Source organism: Porites lutea, chromosome 11, assembly GCF_958299795.1.
Source record: "Porites lutea chromosome 11, jaPorLute2.1, whole genome shotgun sequence".
Lineage (NCBI taxonomy): Eukaryota > Metazoa > Cnidaria > Anthozoa > Scleractinia > Poritidae > Porites > Porites lutea.
In genome coordinates this window covers 6205125-6224849 of record NC_133211.1, presented here as the reverse complement: position 1 = coordinate 6224849, position 19725 = coordinate 6205125, and the positions used below count along the sequence as shown (strand labels likewise).

The following is a 19725-nucleotide window of genomic DNA, read 5'->3' as shown; positions in this document are numbered from 1 at the left end:
CTTTGTTGCATGTGGAACTTTTACAACAATTTTTCGTACATTGTGCTGTGAATGATACACCACAGGAAAGTGCAAGTAGGCATCCAAATTCCAAGTCCTTAACGTAATAATCGTGCAAAAACAGTTGAACATCAACTACCACTATAGTTGTCTAAGCAAATGTATTCTCTTTGTATAGCATGTTCCGACCCTCTCGGGATGGAGAACAGAAAAATAACCGATGGCCAGATCACAGCTTCAACCGAATATAACGCTATACACGGCGCCACCAATGGCAGACTCAATTTCAAGGCTGGAGGGGGTAAGACTGGCGCATGGTCCGCCCGCACCAATGACGTTAATCAGTGGCTACAAGTGGATCTTGCAGCTAAAACCGAGGTGACAGGAATACAGATCCAGGGACGACAAGACGCGGATCAATGGGTTACGAGCTTTACTATCTCCTACAGCAGCGACGGAACCACCTATACATTTTATCAGAACGGCAAGGTATGGAAAAAAATCAAAATCGTTGCAAAACAAACTCAAGCAATTAACCAATTCAATCTCGACTCGGTAACATGAAATTCTCTCAAAACCTCAGGCCCACATTAAAAACTTAGCAACACTGTTTGTTACCCTCCACAAGTAACTAACTAGTTTAACCTTAACACTTCTCGATCATTTGCCTGCTCCAGGTCTTTAATGGAAACACGGACCGCAACACCGTGGTTTTGAACGTTTTGCACCCTTCCATAAATGCACGCTACATTCGGGTGCATCCTAAGACGTGGCGTGGCCATATTTCTATGAGGATGGAACTATTGGGATGTCCGTCAGGTACTGACAATCTTCTTCGTTTTCTTCTTAATTAACAAAAAACTTCCCACTTACTTTTACCACAGCGGTAGACAATTTACTCGCATAGCCTTTCAACTGCACGTCACTCCTCTTATTATTAGAAAGTCACAGGCCCAAACAATTTCTTTTACAATTATCTAATCAATTTTATGGAATGACGCATCGTGCCTTTAAACTAAGGATCATGCATAGGAAAAACGTGGGCTGCCAAAATCAAAAAGGATCTATTTTTAAACAAATGCAATTTTACAAACAACGCTTTAGCAACAATGAGACTTTAAAATAACTTTGTTGCATGTGGAACTTTTACAACAATTTTTCGTACATTGTGCTGTGAATGATACACCACAGGAAAGTGCAAGTAGGCATCCAAATTCCAAGTCCTTAACGCAATAATCGTGCAAAAACAGTTGAACATCAACTACCACTATAGTTGTCTAAGCAAATGTATTCTCTTTGTATAGCATGTTCCGACCCTCTCGGGATGGAGAACAGAAAAATAACCGATGGCCAGATCACAGCTTCAACCGAATATAACGCTATACACGGCGCCACCAATGGCAGACTCAATTTCAAGGCTGGAGGGGGTAAGACTGGCGCATGGTCCGCCCGCACCAATGACGTTAATCAGTGGCTACAAGTGGATCTTGCAGCTAAAACCGAGGTGACAGGAATACAGATCCAGGGACGACAAGACGCGGATCAATGGGTTACGAGCTTTACTATCTCCTACAGCAGCGACGGAACCACCTATACATTTTATCAGAACGGCAAGGTATGGAAAAAAATCAAAATCGTTGCAAAACAAACTCAAGCAATTAACTAATTCAATCTCGACTCGGTAACATGAAATTCTCTCAAAACCTCAGGCCCACATTAAAAACTTAGCAACACTGTTTGTTACCCTCCACAAGTAACTAACTAGTTTAACCTTAACACTTCTCTATCATTTACCTGCTCCAGGTCTTTAATGGAAACACGGACCGCAACACCGTGGTTTTGAACGTTTTGCACCCTTCCATAAATGCACGCTACATTCGGGTGCATCCTAAGACGTGGCGTGGCCATATTTCTATGAGGATGGAACTATTGGGATGTCCGTCAGGTACTGACAATCTTCTTCGTTTTCTTCTTAATAAACGAACAACTTCCCACTTACTTTTACCACGGCGGTAGACAATTTACTCGCATAGTCTTTCAACTGCAGGTCACTCCTCTTATTATTAGAAAGTCACAGGCCCAAACAATTTCTTTTATAATTATGTAATCAATTTTATGGAATGACGCGTCGTGCCTTTAAACTAAGGATCATGCATAGGAAATACGTTGGCTGCCAAAATCAAAACGGATATTTTTTTAAACAAATGCATTTTTACAAACAAGGCTTTAGCGACAATGAGACTTTTAAACAACTTTGTTGCATGAGGAACTTTTACAACAATTTTTCGTACATTGTGCTGTAAATGATACACCACAGGAACATGCAAGTAGGCATCCAAATTGCAAGTCTTTAACGCAATAATCGTGCAAAAACAGTTGAACATCAACTACCACTATAATTGTCTAAGCAAATGTATTCTCTTTGTATAGCATGTTCCGACCCTCTCGGGATGGAGAACAGAAAAATAACCGATGGCCAGATCACAGCTTCAACCGAATATAACGCTATACACGGCGCCACCAATGGCAGACTCAATTTCAAGGCTGGAGGGGGTAAGACTGGCGCATGGTCCGCCCGCACCAATGACGTTAATCAGTGGCTACAAGTGGATCTTGCAGCTAAAACCGAGGTGACAGGAATACAGATCCAGGGACGACAAGACGCGGATCAATGGGTTACGAGCTTTACTATCTCCTACAGCAGCGACGGAACCACCTACACATTTTATCAGAACGGCAAGGTATGGAAAAATATCAAAATCGTTGCAAAACAAACTCAAGCAATTAACCAATTCAATCTTGACTCGGCAACATGAAATTCTCTCAAAACCTCAGGCCCACATTAAAAACTTAGCAACACTGTTTGTTACCCTCCACAAGTACCTAACTAGTTTAACCTTAACACTTCTCTATCATTTACCTGCTCCAGGTCTTTAATGGAAACACGGACCGCAACACCGTGGTTTTGAACGTTTTGCACCCTTCCATAAATGCACGCTACATTCGGGTACATCCTAAGACGTGGCGTGGCCATATTTCTATGAGGATGGAACTATTGGGATGTCCGTCAGGTACTGACAATCTTCTTCGTTTTCTTCTTAATTAACAAACAACTTCCCACTTACTTTTACCACAGCGGTAGACAATTTACTCGCATAGCCTTTCAACTGCAGGTCACTCCTCTTATTATTAGAAAGTCACAGGCCCAAACAATTTCTTCTACAATTATGTAATCAATTTTATAGAATGACGCGTCGTGCCTTTAAACTAAGGATCATGCATAAAAAATACGTGGGATGCCAAAATCAAAAAGGATCTATTTTTAAACAAATGCAATTTTACAAACAACGCTTTAGCGACAATGAGACTTTAAAATAACTTTGTTGCATGTGGAACTTTTACAACAATTTTTCGTACATTGTGCTGTGAATGATACACCACAGGAAAGTGCAAGTAGGCATCCAAATTGCAAGTCCTTAACGTAATAATCGTGCAAAAACAGTTGAACATCAACTACCACTATAGTTGTCTAAGCAAATGTATTCTCTTTGTATAGCATGTTCCGACCCTCTCGGGATGGAGAACAGAAAAATAACCGATGGCCAGATCACAGCTTCAACCGAATATAACGCTATACACGGCGCCACCAATGGCAGACTCAATTTCAAGGCTGGAGGGGGTAAGACTGGCGCATGGTCCGCCCGCACCAATGACGTTAATCAGTGGCTACAAGTGGATCTTGCAGCTAAAACCGAGGTGACAGGAATACAGATCCAGGGACGACAAGACGCGGATCAATGGGTTACGAGCTTTACTATCTCCTACAGCAGCGACGGAACCACCTATACATTTTATCAGAACGGCAAGGTATGGAAAAAAATCAAAATCGTTGCAAAACAAACTCAAGCAATTAACCAATTCAATCTCGACTCGGCAACATGAAATTCTCTCAAAACCTCAGGCCCACATTAAAAACTTAGCAACACTGTTTGTTACCCTCCACAAGTACCTAACTAGTTTAACCTTAACACTTCTCTATCATTTACCTGCTCCAGGTCTTTAATGGAAACACGGACCGCAACACCGTGGTTTTGAACGTTTTGCACCCTTCCATAAATGCACGCTACATTCGGGTGCATCCTAAGACGTGGCGTGGCCATATTTCTATGAGGATGGAACTATTGGGATGTCCGTCAGGTACTGACAATCTTCTTCGTTTTCTTCTTAATTAACAAACAACTTCCCACTTACTTTTACCACAGCGGTAGACAATTTACTCGCATAGCCTTTCAACTGCAGGTCACTTCTCTTATTATTAGAAAGTCACAGGCCCAAACAATTTCTTTTACAATTATCTAATCAATTTTATGGAATGACGCGTCGTGCCTTTAAACTAAGGATCATGCATAAAAAATACGTGGGATGCCAAAATCAAAAAGGATCTATTTTTAAACAAATGCAATTTTACAAACAACGCTTTAGCGACAATGAGACTTTAAAATAACTTTGTTGCATGTGGAACTTTTACAACAATTTTTCGTACATTGTGCTGTGAATGATACACCACAGGAAAGTGCAAGTAGGCATCCAAATTGCAAGTCCTTAACGTAATAATCGTGCACAAACAGTTGAACATCAACTACCACTATAGTTGTCTAAGCAAATGTATTCTCTTTGTATAGCATGTTCCGACCCTCTCGGGATGGAGAACAGAAAAATAACCGATGGCCAGATCACAGCTTCAACCGAATATAACGCTATACACGGCGCCACCAATGGCAGACTCAATTTCAAGGCTGGAGGGGGTAAGACTGGCGCATGGTCCGCCCGCACCAATGACGTTAATCAGTGGCTACAAGTGGATCTTGCAGCTAAAACCGAGGTGACAGGAATACAGATCCAGGGACGACAAGACGCGGATCAATGGGTTACGAGCTTTACTATCTCCTACAGCAGCGACGGAACCACCTATACATTTTATCAGAACGGCAAGGTATGGAAAAAAATCAAAATCGTTGCAAAACAAACTCAAGCAATTAACCAATTCAATCTCGACTCGGCAACATGAAATTCTCTCAAAACCTCAGGCCCACATTAAAAACTTAGCAACACTGTTTGTTACCCTCCACAAGTAACTAACTAGTTTAACCTTAACACTTCTCGATAATTTACCTGCTCCAGGTCTTTAATGGAAACACGGACCGCAACACCGTGGTTTTGAACGTTTTGCACCCTTCCATAAATGCACGCTACATTCGGGTGCATCCTAAGACGTGGCGTGGCCATATTTCTATGAGGATGGAACTATTGGGATGTCCGTCAGGTACTGACAATCTTCTTCGTTTTCTTCTTAATTAACAAAAAACTTCCCACTTACTTTTACCACAGCGGTAGACAATTTACTCGCATAGCCTTTCAACTGCACGTCACTCCTCTTATTATTAGAAAGTCACAGGCCCAAACAATTTCTTTTACAATTATGTAATCAATTTTATGGAAAGACGCGTCGTGCCTTTAAACTAAGGATCATGCATAAAAAATACGTGGGATGCCAAAATCAAAAAGGATCTATTTTTAAACAAATGCAATTTTACAAACAACGCTTTAGCGACAATGAGACTTTAAAATAACTTTGTTGCATGTGGAACTTTTACAACAATTTTTCGTACATTGTGCTGTGAATGATACACCACAGGAAAGTGCAAGTAGGCATCCAAATTCCAAGTCCTTAACGCACTAATCGTGCAAAAACAGTTGAACATCAACTACCACTATAGTTGTCTAAGCAAATGTATTCTCTTTGTATAGCATGTTCCGACCCTCTCGGGATGGAGAACAGAAAAATAACCGATGGCCAGATCACAGCTTCAACCGAATATAACGCTATACACGGCGCTACCAATGGCAGACTCAATTTCAAGGCCGGAGGGGGTAAGACTGGCGCATGGTCCGCCCGCACCAATGACGTTAATCAGTGGCTACAAGTGGATCTTGCAGCTAAAACCGAGGTGACAGGAATACAGATCCAGGGACGACAAGACGCGGATCAATGGGTTACGAGCTTTACTATCTCCTACAGCAGCGACGGAACCACCTACACATTTTATCAGAACAGCAAGGTATGGAAAAAAATCAAAATCGTTGCAAAACAAACTCAAGCAATTAACCAATTCAATCTCGACTCGGTAACATGAAATTCTCTCAAAACCTCAGGCCCACATTAAAAACTTAGCAACACTGTTTGTTACCCTCCACAAGTAACTAACTAGTTTAACCTTAACACTTCTCTATCATTTACCTGCTCCAGGTCTTTAATGGAAACACGGACCGCAACACCGTGGTTTTGAACGTTTTGCACCCTTCCATAAATGCACGCTACATTCGGGTGCATCCTAAGACGTGGCGTGGCCATATTTCTATGAGGATGGAACTATTGGGATGTCCGTCAGGTACTGACAATCTTCTTCGTTTTCTTCTTAATAAACGAACAACTTCCCACTTACTTTTACCACAGCGGTAGACAATTTACTCGCATAGTCTTTCAACTGCAGGTCACTCCTCTTATTATTAGAAAGTCACAGGCCCAAACAATTTCTTTTATAATTATGTAATCAATTTTATGGAATGACGCGTCGTGCCTTTAAACTAAGGATCATGCATAGGAAATACGTTGGCTGCCAAAATCAAAACGGATATTTTTTTAAACAAATGCATTTTTACAAACAAGGCTTTAGCGACAATGAGACTTTTAAACAACTTTGTTGCATGAGGAACTTTTACAACAATTTTTCGTACATTGTGCTGTAAATGATACACCACAGGAAAGTGCAAGTAGGCGTCCAAATTCCAAGTCTTTAACGCAATAATCGTGCAAAAACAGTTGAACATCAACTACCACTATAGTTGTCTAAGCAAATGTATTCTCTTTGTATAGCATGTTCCGACCCTCTCGGGATGGAGAACAGAAAAATAACCGATGGCCAGATCACAGCTTCAACCGAATATAACGCTATACACGGCGCCACCAATGGCAGACTCAATTTCAAGGCTGGAGGGGGTAAGACTGGCGCATGGTCCGCCCGCACCAATGACGTTAATCAGTGGCTACAAGTGGATCTTGCAGCTAAAACCGAGGTGACAGGAATACAGATCCAGGGACGACAAGACGCGGATCAATGGGTTACGAGCTTTACTATCTCCTACAGCAGCGACGGAACCACCTATACATTTTATCAGAACGGCAAGGTATGGAAAAAAATCAAAATCGTTGCAAAACAAACTCAAGCAATTAACCAATTCAATCTCGACTCGGCAACATGAAATTCTCTCAAAACCTCAGGCCCACATTAAAAACACAGCAACACTGTTTGTTACCCTCCACAAGTACCTAACTAGTTTAACCTTAACACTTCTCTATCATTTACCTGCTCCAGGTCTTTAATGGAAACACGGACCGCAACACCGTGGTTTTGAACGTTTTGCACCCTTCCATAAATGCACGCTACATTCGGGTGCATCCTAAGACGTGGCGTGGCCATATTTCTATGAGGATGGAACTATTGGGATGTCCGTCAGGTACTGACAATCTTCTTCGTTTTCTTCTTAAAGGGGCTATGTCAGCTGGAGAGCATGCGCTCTGAGATTATGCAAATTACTTTCAACTGTCAAAATTCTATTGTTTTTAACGCGTGACTTTCTCCATGTGCACTCTGAGGTTATGCAAATTACTTTCAACTGTCAAAATTCTATTGTTTTTAACGCGTGACTTTCTCCATCTTCTCTGTCACGTCCAAGGCTCCGAATTTAGAGAGGTTAACAAGCGAAATGGGTTTAGATAAGGGATATTTCGATAGAATTCACGGAACGTTTTTTCTCTGGTTATGCTAGATCAAGAATAAAATTGTGACGACAATTTTACTTGTAGTTTTGAAGTAAAAACGCATGCCATTCATAAAATAGAGCGCAAACAAAAATTCAACAACAACATATTGTCTTATTCAACAAAATAAATCGAACAGGCTGATCGAAGTTGTATTTTACAAACGAACTACAAAAGACGCTAGACCAAAGAAAAAGACCCAGACTGTTTCAAATCATTAACAATTAGACTTGTCTGTCGCTAGTGCTTTTATAATTTAGATGCTGATAGAACAAGAGACATCAAGTCTTTGTTTTGATCTTAGGGAAACATACATTATCGCGCAAAATTGTTCGATCGTGCCGAATCACTGCGACGTCGAGAAAAACAGAACCAAGCATCATTGGTATACTACTCCACTATAAGCAGTCCGTTGATAAAAAGGGAAAGTAAACTCTGCTATTTTCCAAAAATATGCTCGAACACAAACAGTTCAAAAACATGACATTTACAGGATCTAACTCGTACTAACGTGCCTCTCTAAGTCCGTTGAGAACAATCTGGACGAGCAAACGGTCGTGTTTATCTTTGCTGTGAATCCAGATAAATACAAGAAGGAATCTAGCCGAATTTTATAATGTTTCCTTCGCCAGGAGTTTAGTTTCGTCACGAAACTCATGGCCTGATGCTCTTGTAATCGTTTACAAAAAACGGCCGCCGCCAACTCGATAGCCGCTTCATTATACGTCCACATACTTTGAGCACAAGAAAAATCCAAGAGCCAGCAGCCTCTAAAATAACTCAATAGAAAGGTTCTGTGAACTTTAGGGAATATTCCATCAAAGATTCCATCGCTCATTGTGGAGTAGCCGTCATTAACTCTGCCATTACAACGGCCGCTGATAAGAGGTCACAGTAAATCCACGTAAAAACATTCCACAGGCAAACAATTTCAAAATAACGCCAAAAAATTATTCTGTAATCACCATAGAACGATTCTTAATACAAAACTTCGCTATCTATCGAACGATGGCTGAGATTTAGACAGATAAAAACAGCCTTCCAAAACCTCCGACAGAACTTGAAAAAGTTGGGCCGTCTTTTTCAAGTTTGTTTTCATTGGCTCGCGCATGCGTGTGGGGTGACATAGCCCCTTTAATTAACAAACAACTTCCCACTTACTTTTACCACAGCGGTAGACAATTTACTCGCATAGCCTTTCAACTGCAGGTCACTCCTCTTATTATTAGAAAGTCACAGGCCCAAACAATTTCTTTTACAATTATCTAATCAATTTTATGGAATGACGCGTCGTGCCTTTAAACTAAGGATCATGCATAAAAAATACGTGGGATGCCAAAATCAAAAAGGATCTATTTTTAAACAAATGCAATTTTACAAACAACGCTTTAGCGACAATGAGACTTTAAAATAACTTTGTTGCATGTGGAACTTTTACAACAATTTTTCGTACATTGTGCTGTGAATGATACACCACAGGAAAGTGCAAGTAGGCATCCAAATTGCAAGTCCTTAACGTAATAATCGTGCAAAAACAGTTGAACATCAACTACCACTATAGTTGTCTAAGCAAATGTATTCTCTTTGTATAGCATGTTCCGACCCTCTCGGGATGGAGAACAGAAAAATAACCGATGGCCAGATCACAGCTTCAACCGAATATAACGCTATACACGGCGCCACCAATGGCAGACTCAATTTCAAGGCTGGAGGGGGTAAGACTGGCGCATGGTCCGCCCGCACCAATGACGTTAATCAGTGGCTACAAGTGGATCTTGCAGCTAAAACCGAGGTGACAGGAATACAGATCCAGGGACGACAAGACGCGGATCAATGGGTTACGAGCTTTACTATCTCCTACAGCAGCGACGGAACCACCTATACATTTTATCAGAACGGCAAGGTATGGAAAAAAATCAAAATCGTTGCAAAACAAACTCAAGCAATTAACCAATTCAATCTCGACTCGGCAACATGAAATTCTCTCAAAACCTCAGGCCCACATTAAAAACACAGCAACACTGTTTGTTACCCTCCACAAGTACCTAACTAGTTTAACCTTAACACTTCTCTATCATTTACCTGCTCCAGGTCTTTAATGGAAACACGGACCGCAACACCGTGGTTTTGAACGTTTTGCACCCTTCCATAAATGCACGCTACATTCGGGTGCATCCTAAGACGTGGCGTGGCCATATTTCTATGAGGATGGAACTATTGGGATGTCCGTCAGGTACTGACAATCTTCTTCGTTTTCTTCTTAATAAACGAACAACTTCCCACTTACTTTTACCACAGCGGTAGACAATTTACTCGCATAGTCTTTCAACTGCAGGTCACTCCTCTTATTATTAGAAAGTCACAGGCCCAAACAATTTCTTTTATAATTATGTAATCAATTTTATGGAATGACGCGTCGTGCCTTTAAACTAAGGATCATGCATAGGAAATACGTTGGCTGCCAAAATCAAAACGGATATTTTTTTAAACAAATGCATTTTTACAAACAAGGCTTTAGCGACAATGAGACTTTTAAACAACTTTGTTGCATGTGGAACTTTTACAACAATTTTTCGTACATTGTGCTGTAAATGATACACCACAGGAAAGTGCAAGTAGGCATCCAAATTCCAAGTCTTTAACGCAATAATCGTGCAAAAACAGTTGAACATCAACTACCACTATCGTTGTCTAAGCAAATGTATTCTCTTTGTATAGCATGTTCCGACCCTCTCGGGATGGAGAACAGAAAAATAACCGATGGCCAGATCACAGCTTCAACCGAATATAACGCTATACACGGCGCCACCAATGGCAGACTCAATTTCAAGGCTGGAGGGGGTAAGACTGGCGCATGGTCCGCCCGCACCAATGACGTTAATCAGTGGCTACAAGTGGATCTTGCAGCTAAAACCGAGGTGACAGGAATACAGATCCAGGGACGACAAGACGCGGATCAATGGGTTACGAGCTTTACTATCTCCTACAGCAGCGACGGAACCACCTATACATTTTATCAGAACGGCAAGGTATGGAAAAAAATCAAAATCGTTGCAAAACAAACTCAAGCAATTAACCAATTCAATCTCGACTCGGCAACATGAAATTCTCTCAAAACCTCAGGCCCACATTAAAAACACAGCAACACTGTTTGTTACCCTCCACAAGTACCTAACTAGTTTAACCTTAACACTTCTCTATCATTTACCTGCTCCAGGTCTTTAATGGAAACACGGACCGCAACACCGTGGTTTTGAACGTTTTGCACCCTTCCATAAATGCACGCTACATTCGGGTGCATCCTAAGACGTGGCGTGGCCATATTTCTATGAGGATGGAACTATTGGGATGTCCGTCAGGTACTGACAATCTTCTTCGTTTTCTTCTTAATTAACAAACAACTTCCCACTTACTTTTACCACAGCGGTAGACAATTTACTCGCATAGCCTTTCAACTGCACGTCACTCCTCTTATTATTAGAAAGTCACAGGCCCAAACAATTTCTTTTACAATTATCTAATCAATTTTATGGAATGACGCGCCGTGCCTTTAAACTAAGGATCATGCATAAAAAATACGTGGGATGCCAAAATCAAAAAGGATCTATTTTTAAACAAATGCAATTTTACAAACAACGCTTTAGCGACAATGAGACTTTAAAATAACTTTGTTGCATGTGGAACTTTTACAACAATTTTTCGTACATTGTGCTGTGAATGATACACCACAGGAAAGTGCAAGTAGGCATCCAAATTCCAAGTCTTTAACGCAATAATCGTGCAAAAACAGTTGAACATCAACTACCACTATAGTTGTCTAAGCAAATGTATTCTCTTTGTATAGCATGTTCCGACCCTCTCGGGATGGAGAACAGAAAAATAACCGATGGCCAGATCACAGCTTCAACCGAATATAACGCTATACACGGCGCCACCAATGGCAGACTCAATTTCAAGGCTGGAGGGGGTAAGACTGGCGCATGGTCCGCCCGCACCAATGACGTTAATCAGTGGTTACAAGTGGATCTTGCAGCTAAAACCGAGGTGACAGGAATACAGATCCAGGGACGACAAGACGCGGATCAATGGGTTACGAGCTTTACTATCTCCTACAGCAGCGACGGAACCACCTATACATTTTATCAGAACGGCAAGGTATGGAAAAAAATCAAAATCGTTGCAAAACAAACTCAAGCAATTAACCAATTCAATCTCGACTCGGCAACATGAAATTCTCTCAAAACCTCAGGCCCACATTAAAAACACAGCAACACTGTTTGTTACCCTCCACAAGTACCTAACTAGTTTAACCTTAACACTTCTCTATCATTTACCTGCTCCAGGTCTTTAATGGAAACACGGACCGCAACACCGTGGTTTTGAACGTTTTGCACCCTTCCATAAATGCACGCTACATTCGGGTGCATCCTAAGACGTGGCGTGGCCATATTTCTATGAGGATGGAACTATTGGGATGTCCGTCAGGTACTGACAATCTTCTTCGTTTTCTTCTTAATTAACAAACAACTTCCCACTTACTTTTACCACAGCGGTAGACAATTTACTCGCATAGCCTTTCAACTGCAGGTCACTCCTCTTATTATTAGAAAGTCACAGGCCCAAACAATTTCTTTTACAATTATCTAATCAATTTTATGGAATGACGCGCCGTGCCTTTAAACTAAGGATCATGCATAAAAAATACGTGGGATGCCAAAATCAAAAAGGATCTATTTTTAAACAAATGCAATTTTACAAACAACGCTTTAGCGACAATGAGACTTTAAAATAACTTTGTTGCATGTGGAACTTTTACAACAATTTTTCGTACATTGTGCTGTGAATGATACACCACAGGAAAGTGCAAGTAGGCATCCAAATTGCAAGTCCTTAACGTAATAATCGTGCAAAAACAGTTGAACATCAACTACCACTATAGTTGTCTAAGCAAATGTATTCTCTTTGTATAGCATGTTCCGACCCTCTCGGGATGGAGAACAGAAAAATAACCGATGGCCAGATCACAGCTTCAACCGAATATAACGCTATACACGGCGCCACCAATGGCAGACTCAATTTCAAGGCTGGAGGGGGTAAGACTGGCGCATGGTCCGCCCGCACCAATGACGTTAATCAGTGGCTACAAGTGGATCTTGCAGCTAAAACCGAGGTGACAGGAATACAGATCCAGGGACGACAAGACGCGGATCAATGGGTTACGAGCTTTACTATCTCCTACAGCAGCGACGGAACCACCTATACATTTTATCAGAACGGCAAGGTATGGAAAAAAATCAAAATCGTTGCAAAACAAACTCAAGCAATTAACCAATTCAATCTCGACTCGGCAACATGAAATTCTCTCAAAACCTCAGGCCCACATTAAAAACACAGCAACACTGTTTGTTACCCTCCACAAGTACCTAACTAGTTTAACCTTAACACTTCTCTATCATTTACCTGCTCCAGGTCTTTAATGGAAACACGGACCGCAACACCGTGGTTTTGAACGTTTTGCACCCTTCCATAAATGCACGCTACATTCGGGTGCATCCTAAGACGTGGCGTGGCCATATTTCTATGAGGATGGAACTATTGGGATGTCCGTCAGGTACTGACAATCTTCTTCGTTTTCTTCTTAATAAACGAACAACTTCCCACTTACTTTTACCACAGCGGTAGACAATTTACTCGCATAGTCTTTCAACTGCAGGTCACTCCTCTTATTATTAGAAAGTCACAGGCCCAAACAATTTCTTTTATAATTATGTAATCAATTTTATGGAATGACGCGTCGTGCCTTTAAACTAAGGATCATGCATAGGAAATACGTTGGCTGCCAAAATCAAAACGGATATTTTTTTAAACAAATGCATTTTTACAAACAAGGCTTTAGCGACAATGAGACTTTAAAATAACTTTGTTGCATGTGGAACTTTTACAACAATTTTTCGTACATTGTGCTGTGAATGATACACCACAGGAAAGTGCAAGTAGGCATCCAAATTGCAAGTCCTTAACGTAATAATCGTGCAAAAACAGTTGAACATCAACTACCACTATAGTTGTCTAAGCAAATGTATTCTCTTTGTATAGCATGTTCCGACCCTCTCGGGATGGAGAACAGAAAAATAACCGATGGCCAGATCACAGCTTCAACCGAATATAACGCTATACACGGCGCCACCAATGGCAGACTCAATTTCAAGGCTGGAGGGGGTAAGACTGGCGCATGGTCCGCCCGGACCAATGACGTTAATCAGTGGCTACAAGTGGATCTTGCAGCTAAAACCGAGGTGACAGGAATACAGATCCAGGGACGACAAGACGCGGATCAATGGGTTACGAGCTTTACTATCTCCTACAGCAGCGACGGAACCACCTATACATTTTATCAGAACGGCAAGGTATGGAAAAAAATCAAAATCGTTGCAAAACAAACTCAAGCAATTAACCAATTCAATCTCGACTCGGCAACATGAAATTCTCTCAAAACCTCAGGCCCACATTAAAAACTTAGCAACACTGTTTGTTACCCTCCACAAGTACCTAACTAGTTTAACCTTAACACTTCTCTATCATTTACCTGCTCCAGGTCTTTAATGGAAACACGGACCGCAACACCGTGGTTTTGAACGTTTTGCACCCTTCCATAAAAGCACGCTACCTTCGGGTGCATCCTAAGACGTGGCGTGGCCATATTTCTATGAGGATGGAACTATTGGGATGTCCGTCAGGTACTGACAATCTTCTTCGTTTTCTTCTTAATTAACAAACAACTTCCCACTTACTTTTACCACAGCGGTAGACAATTTACTCGCATAGCCTTTCAACTGCAGGTCACTCCTCTTATTATTAGAAAGTCACAGGCCCAAACAATTTCTTTTACAATTATCTAATCAATTTTATGGAATGACGCGTCGTGCCTTTAAACTAAGGATCATGCATAAAAAATACGTGGGATGCCAAAATCAAAAAGGATCTATTTTTAAACAAATGCAATTTTACAAACAACGCTTTAGCGACAATGAGACTTTAAAATAACTTTGTTGCATGTGGAACTTTTACAACAATTTTTCGTACATTGTGCTGTGAATGATACACCACAGGAAAGTGCAAGTAGGCATCCAAATTGCAAGTCCTTAACGTAATAATCGTGCAAAAACAGTTGAACATCAACTACCACTATAGTTGTCTAAGCAAATGTATTCTCTTTGTATAGCATGTTCCGACCCTCTCGGGATGGAGAACAGAAAAATAACCGATGGCCAGATCACAGCTTCAACCGAATATAACGCTATACACGGCGCCACCAATGGCAGACTCAATTTCAAGGCTGGAGGGGGTAAGACTGGCGCATGGTCCGCCCGCACCAATGACGTTAATCAGTGGCTACAAGTGGATCTTGCAGCTAAAACCGAGGTGACAGGAATACAGATCCAGGGACGACAAGACGCGGATCAATGGGTTACGAGCTTTACTATCTCCTACAGCAGCGACGGAACCACCTATACATTTTATCAGAACGGCAAGGTATGGAAAAAAATCAAAATCGTTGCAAAACAAACTCAAGCAATTAACCAATTCAATCTCGACTCGGCAACATGAAATTCTCTCAAAACCTCAGGCCCACATTAAAAACACAGCAACACTGTTTGTTACCCTCCACAAGTACCTAACTAGTTTAACCTTAACACTTCTCTATCATTTACCTGCTCCAGGTCTTTAATGGAAACACGGACCGCAACACCGTGGTTTTGAACGTTTTGCACCCTTCCATAAAAGCACGCTACCTTCGGGTGCATCCTAAGACGTGGCGTGGCCATATTTCTATGAGGATGGAACTATTGGGATGTCCGTCAGGTACTGACAATCTTCTTCGTTTTCTTCTTAATGAACAAACAACTTCCCACTTACTTTTACCACAGCGGTAGACAATTTACTCGCATAGCCTTTCAACTGCACGTCACTCCTCTTATTATTAGAAAGTCACAGGCCCAAACAATTTCTTTTACAATTATCTAATCAATTTTATGGAATGACGCGTCGTGCCTTTAAACTAAGGATCATGCATAAAAAATACGTGGGATGCCAAAATCAAAAAGGATCTATTTTTAAACAAATGCAATTTTACAAACAACGCTTTAGCGACAATGAGACTTTAAAATAACTTTGTTGCATGTGGAACTTTTACAACAATTTTTCGTACATTGTGCTGTGAATGATACACCACAGGAAAGTGCAAGTAGGCATCCAAATTGCAAGTCCTTAACGTAATAATCGTGCAAAAACAGTTGAACATCAACTACCACTATAGTTGTCTAAGCAAATGTATTCTCTTTGTATAGCATGTTCCGACCCTCTCGGGATGGAGAACAGAAAAATAACCGATGGCCAGATCACAGCTTCAACCGAATATAACGCTATACACGGCGCCACCAATGGCAGACTCAATTTCAAGGCTGGAGGGGGTAAGACTGGCGCATGGTCCGCCCGCACCAATGACGTTAATCAGTGGCTACAAGTGGATCTTGCAGCTAAAACCGAGGTGACAGGAATACAGATCCAGGGACGACAAGACGCGGATCAATGGGTTACGAGCTTTACTATCTCCTACAGCAGCGACGGAACCACCTACACATTTTATCAGAACGGCAAGGTATGGAAAAAAATCAAAATCGTTGCAAAACAAACTCAAGCAATTAACCAATTCAATCTCGACTCGGCAACATGAAATTCTCTCAAAACCTCAGGCCCACATTAAAAACTTAGCAACACTGTTTGTTACCCTCCACAAGTACCTAACTAGTTTAACCTTAACACTTCTCTATCATTTACCTGCTCCAGGTCTTTAATGGAAACACGGACCGCAACACCGTGGTTTTGAACGTTTTGCACCCTTCCATAAATGCACGCTACATTCGGGTGCATCCTAAGACGTGGCGTGGCCATATTTCTATGAGGATGGAACTATTGGGATGTCCGTCAGGTACTGACAATCTTCTTCGTTTTCTTCTTAATTAACAAACAACTTCCCACTTACTTTTACCACAGCGGTAGACAATTTACTCGCATAGCCTTTCAACTGCACGTCACTCCTCTTATTATTAGAAAGTCACAGGCCCAAACAATTTCTTTTACAATTATCTAATCAATTTTATGGAATGACGCGTCGTGCCTTTAAACTAAGGATCATGCATAAAAAATACGTGGGATGCCAAAATCAAAAAGGATCTATTTTTAAACAAATGCAATTTTACAAACAACGCTTTAGCGACAATGAGACTTTAAAATAACTTTGTTGCATGTGGAACTTTTACAACAATTTTTCGTACATTGTGCTGTGAATGATACACCACAGGAAAGTGCAAGTAGGCATCCAAATTGCAAGTCCTTAACGTAATAATCGTGCAAAAACAGTTGAACATCAACTACCACTATAGTTGTCTAAGCAAATGTATTCTCTTTGTATAGCATGTTCCGACCCTCTCGGGATGGAGAACAGAAAAATAACCGATGGCCAGATCACAGCTTCAACCGAATATAACGCTATACACGGCGCCACCAATGGCAGACTCAATTTCAAGGCTGGAGGGGGTAAGACTGGCGCATGGTCCGCCCGCACCAATGACGTTAATCAGTGGCTACAAGTGGATCTTGCAGCTAAAACCGAGGTGACAGGAATACAGATCCAGGGACGACAAGACGCGGATCAATGGGTTACGAGCTTTACTATCTCCTACAGCAGCGACGGAACCACCTACACATTTTATCAGAACGGCAAGGTATGGAAAAAAATCAAAATCGTTGCAAAACAAACTCAAGCAATTAACCAATTCAATCTCGACTCGGCAACATGAAATTCTCTCAAAACCTCAGGCCCACATTAAAAACTTAGCAACACTGTTTGTTACCCTCCACAAGTACCTAACTAGTTTAACCTTAACACTTCTCTATCATTTACCTGCTCCAGGTCTTTAATGGAAACACGGACCGCAACACCGTGGTTTTGAACGTTTTGCACCCTTCCATAAATGCACGCTACATTCGGGTGCATCCTAAGACGTGGCGTGGCCATATTTCTATGAGGATGGAACTATTGGGATGTCCGTCAGGTACTGACAATCTTCTTCGTTTTCTTCTTAATTAACAAACAACTTCCCACTTACTTTTACCACAGCGGTAGACAATTTACTCGCATAGCCTTTCAACTGCACGTCACTCCTCTTATTATTAGAAAGTCACAGGCCCAAACAATTTCTTTTACAATTATCTAATCAATTTTATGGAATGACGCGTCGTGCCTTTAAACTAAGGATCATGCATAAAAAATACGTGGGATGCCAAAATCAAAAAGGATCTATTTTTAAACAAATGCAATTTTACAAACAACGCTTTAGCGACAATGAGACTTTAAAATAACTTTGTTGCATGTGGAACTTTTACAACAATTTTTCGTACATTGTGCTGTGAATGATACACCACAGGAAAGTGCAAGTAGGCATCCAAATTGCAAGTCCTTAACGTAATAATCGTGCAAAAACAGTTGAACATCAACTACCACTATAGTTGTCTAAGCAAATGTATTCTCTTTGTATAGCATGTTCCGACCCTCTCGGGATGGAGAACAGAAAAATAACCGATGGCCAGATCACAGCTTCAACCGAATATAACGCTATACACGGCGCCACCAATGGCAGACTCAATTTCAAGGCTGGAGGGGGTAAGACTGGCGCATGGTCCGCCCGCACCAATGACGTTAATCAGTGGCTACAAGTGGATCTTGCAGCTAAAACCGAGGTGACAGGAATACAGATCCAGGGACGACAAGACGCGGATCAATGGGTTACGAGCTTTACTATCTCCTACAGCAGCGACGGAACCACCTATACATTTTATCAGAACGGCAAGGTATGGAAAAAAATCAAAATCGTTGCAAAACAAACTCAAGCAATTAACTAATTCAATCTCGACTCGGTAACATGAAATTCTCTCAAAACCTCAGGCCCACATTAAAAACTTAGCAACACTGTTTGTTACCCTCCACAAGTAACTAACTAGTTTAACCTTAACACTTCTCTATCATTTACCTGCTCCAGGTCTTTAATGGAAACACGGACCGCAACACCGTGGTTTTGAACGTTTTGCACCCTTCCATAAATGCACGCTACATTCGGGTGCATCCTAAGACGTGGCGTGGCCATATTTCTATGAGGATGGAACTATTGGGATGTCCGTCAGGTACTGACAATCTTCTTCGTTTTCTTCTTAATTAACAAACAACTTCCCACTTACTTTTACCACAGCGGTAGACAATTTACTCGCATAGCCTTTCAACTGCAGGTCACTCCTCTTATTATTAGAAAGTCACAGGCCCAAACAATTTCTTTTACAATTATGTAATCAATTTTATGGAATGACGCGTCGTGCCTTTAAACTTGTCATACTTAGGAAATCATGGGCTTCGAAAATCAAAAAGGATCTACTTTGAAACAGATGCAATTTAACAAACTAGTGTTATAGGATTAAGGGAGACGTAGGAGTAAATGGAAAGCGCTCTTACGACTTAGCCTCATTAATTCGCATATTTGCAACTTGTAATAACGTGAGTGTTCCCTTCTTTCCTTTTTGCAGGTTAAAGTTCGACGTCTTCAATTTTTTATCATCATGTGCATGAGTAGTCGATAGAAAATTTAGATTAAAAGAAAAAAAAACATTGAAAAAGTAAAGAAATTCCTAGGGTCCAAAAGCGTAACGTTTTCGAATTAGACTTAAGACAACGTTTTTTTGTAATTATTCGTTTATCTCTCAGTCAACAACGAAAGCTAATCGCACAGCACTGAAGC

The 19725-nt window shown here is 41.1% G+C and overlaps 2 protein-coding genes and 1 pseudogene across 2 annotated transcripts; all 3 read left to right on the top strand.

The window, feature by feature from the left end:
• The first annotated feature begins 2450 nt into the window (after positions 1–2450).
• Positions 2451–3106, top strand: LOC140952496 (discoidin-1 subunit A-like). Its single transcript, XM_073401920.1, has 2 exons — positions 2451–2741; positions 2930–3106. Exons 1-2 carry the CDS (start codon positions 2451–2453, stop codon positions 3104–3106), a joined length of 468 nt encoding a protein of 155 aa, XP_073258021.1.
• A 1557-nt stretch (positions 3107–4663) lies between these two features.
• Positions 4664–14651, top strand: LOC140952495 (uncharacterized). The gene is made up of 16 exons (XM_073401919.1): positions 4664–4993; positions 5182–5323; positions 5809–6119; positions 6308–6449; positions 6935–7245; positions 7434–7575; positions 9472–9782; positions 9971–10112; positions 10598–10908; positions 11097–11238; positions 11724–12034; positions 12223–12382; positions 12850–13160; positions 13349–13490; positions 13976–14286; positions 14475–14651. Exons 1-16 carry the CDS (start codon positions 4664–4666, stop codon positions 14649–14651), a joined length of 3696 nt encoding a protein of 1231 aa, XP_073258020.1.
• A 470-nt stretch (positions 14652–15121) lies between these two features.
• The window catches only part of LOC140952494 (uncharacterized), a 51302-nt pseudogene continuing 46698 nt past the window's right edge, over positions 15122–19725 (top strand).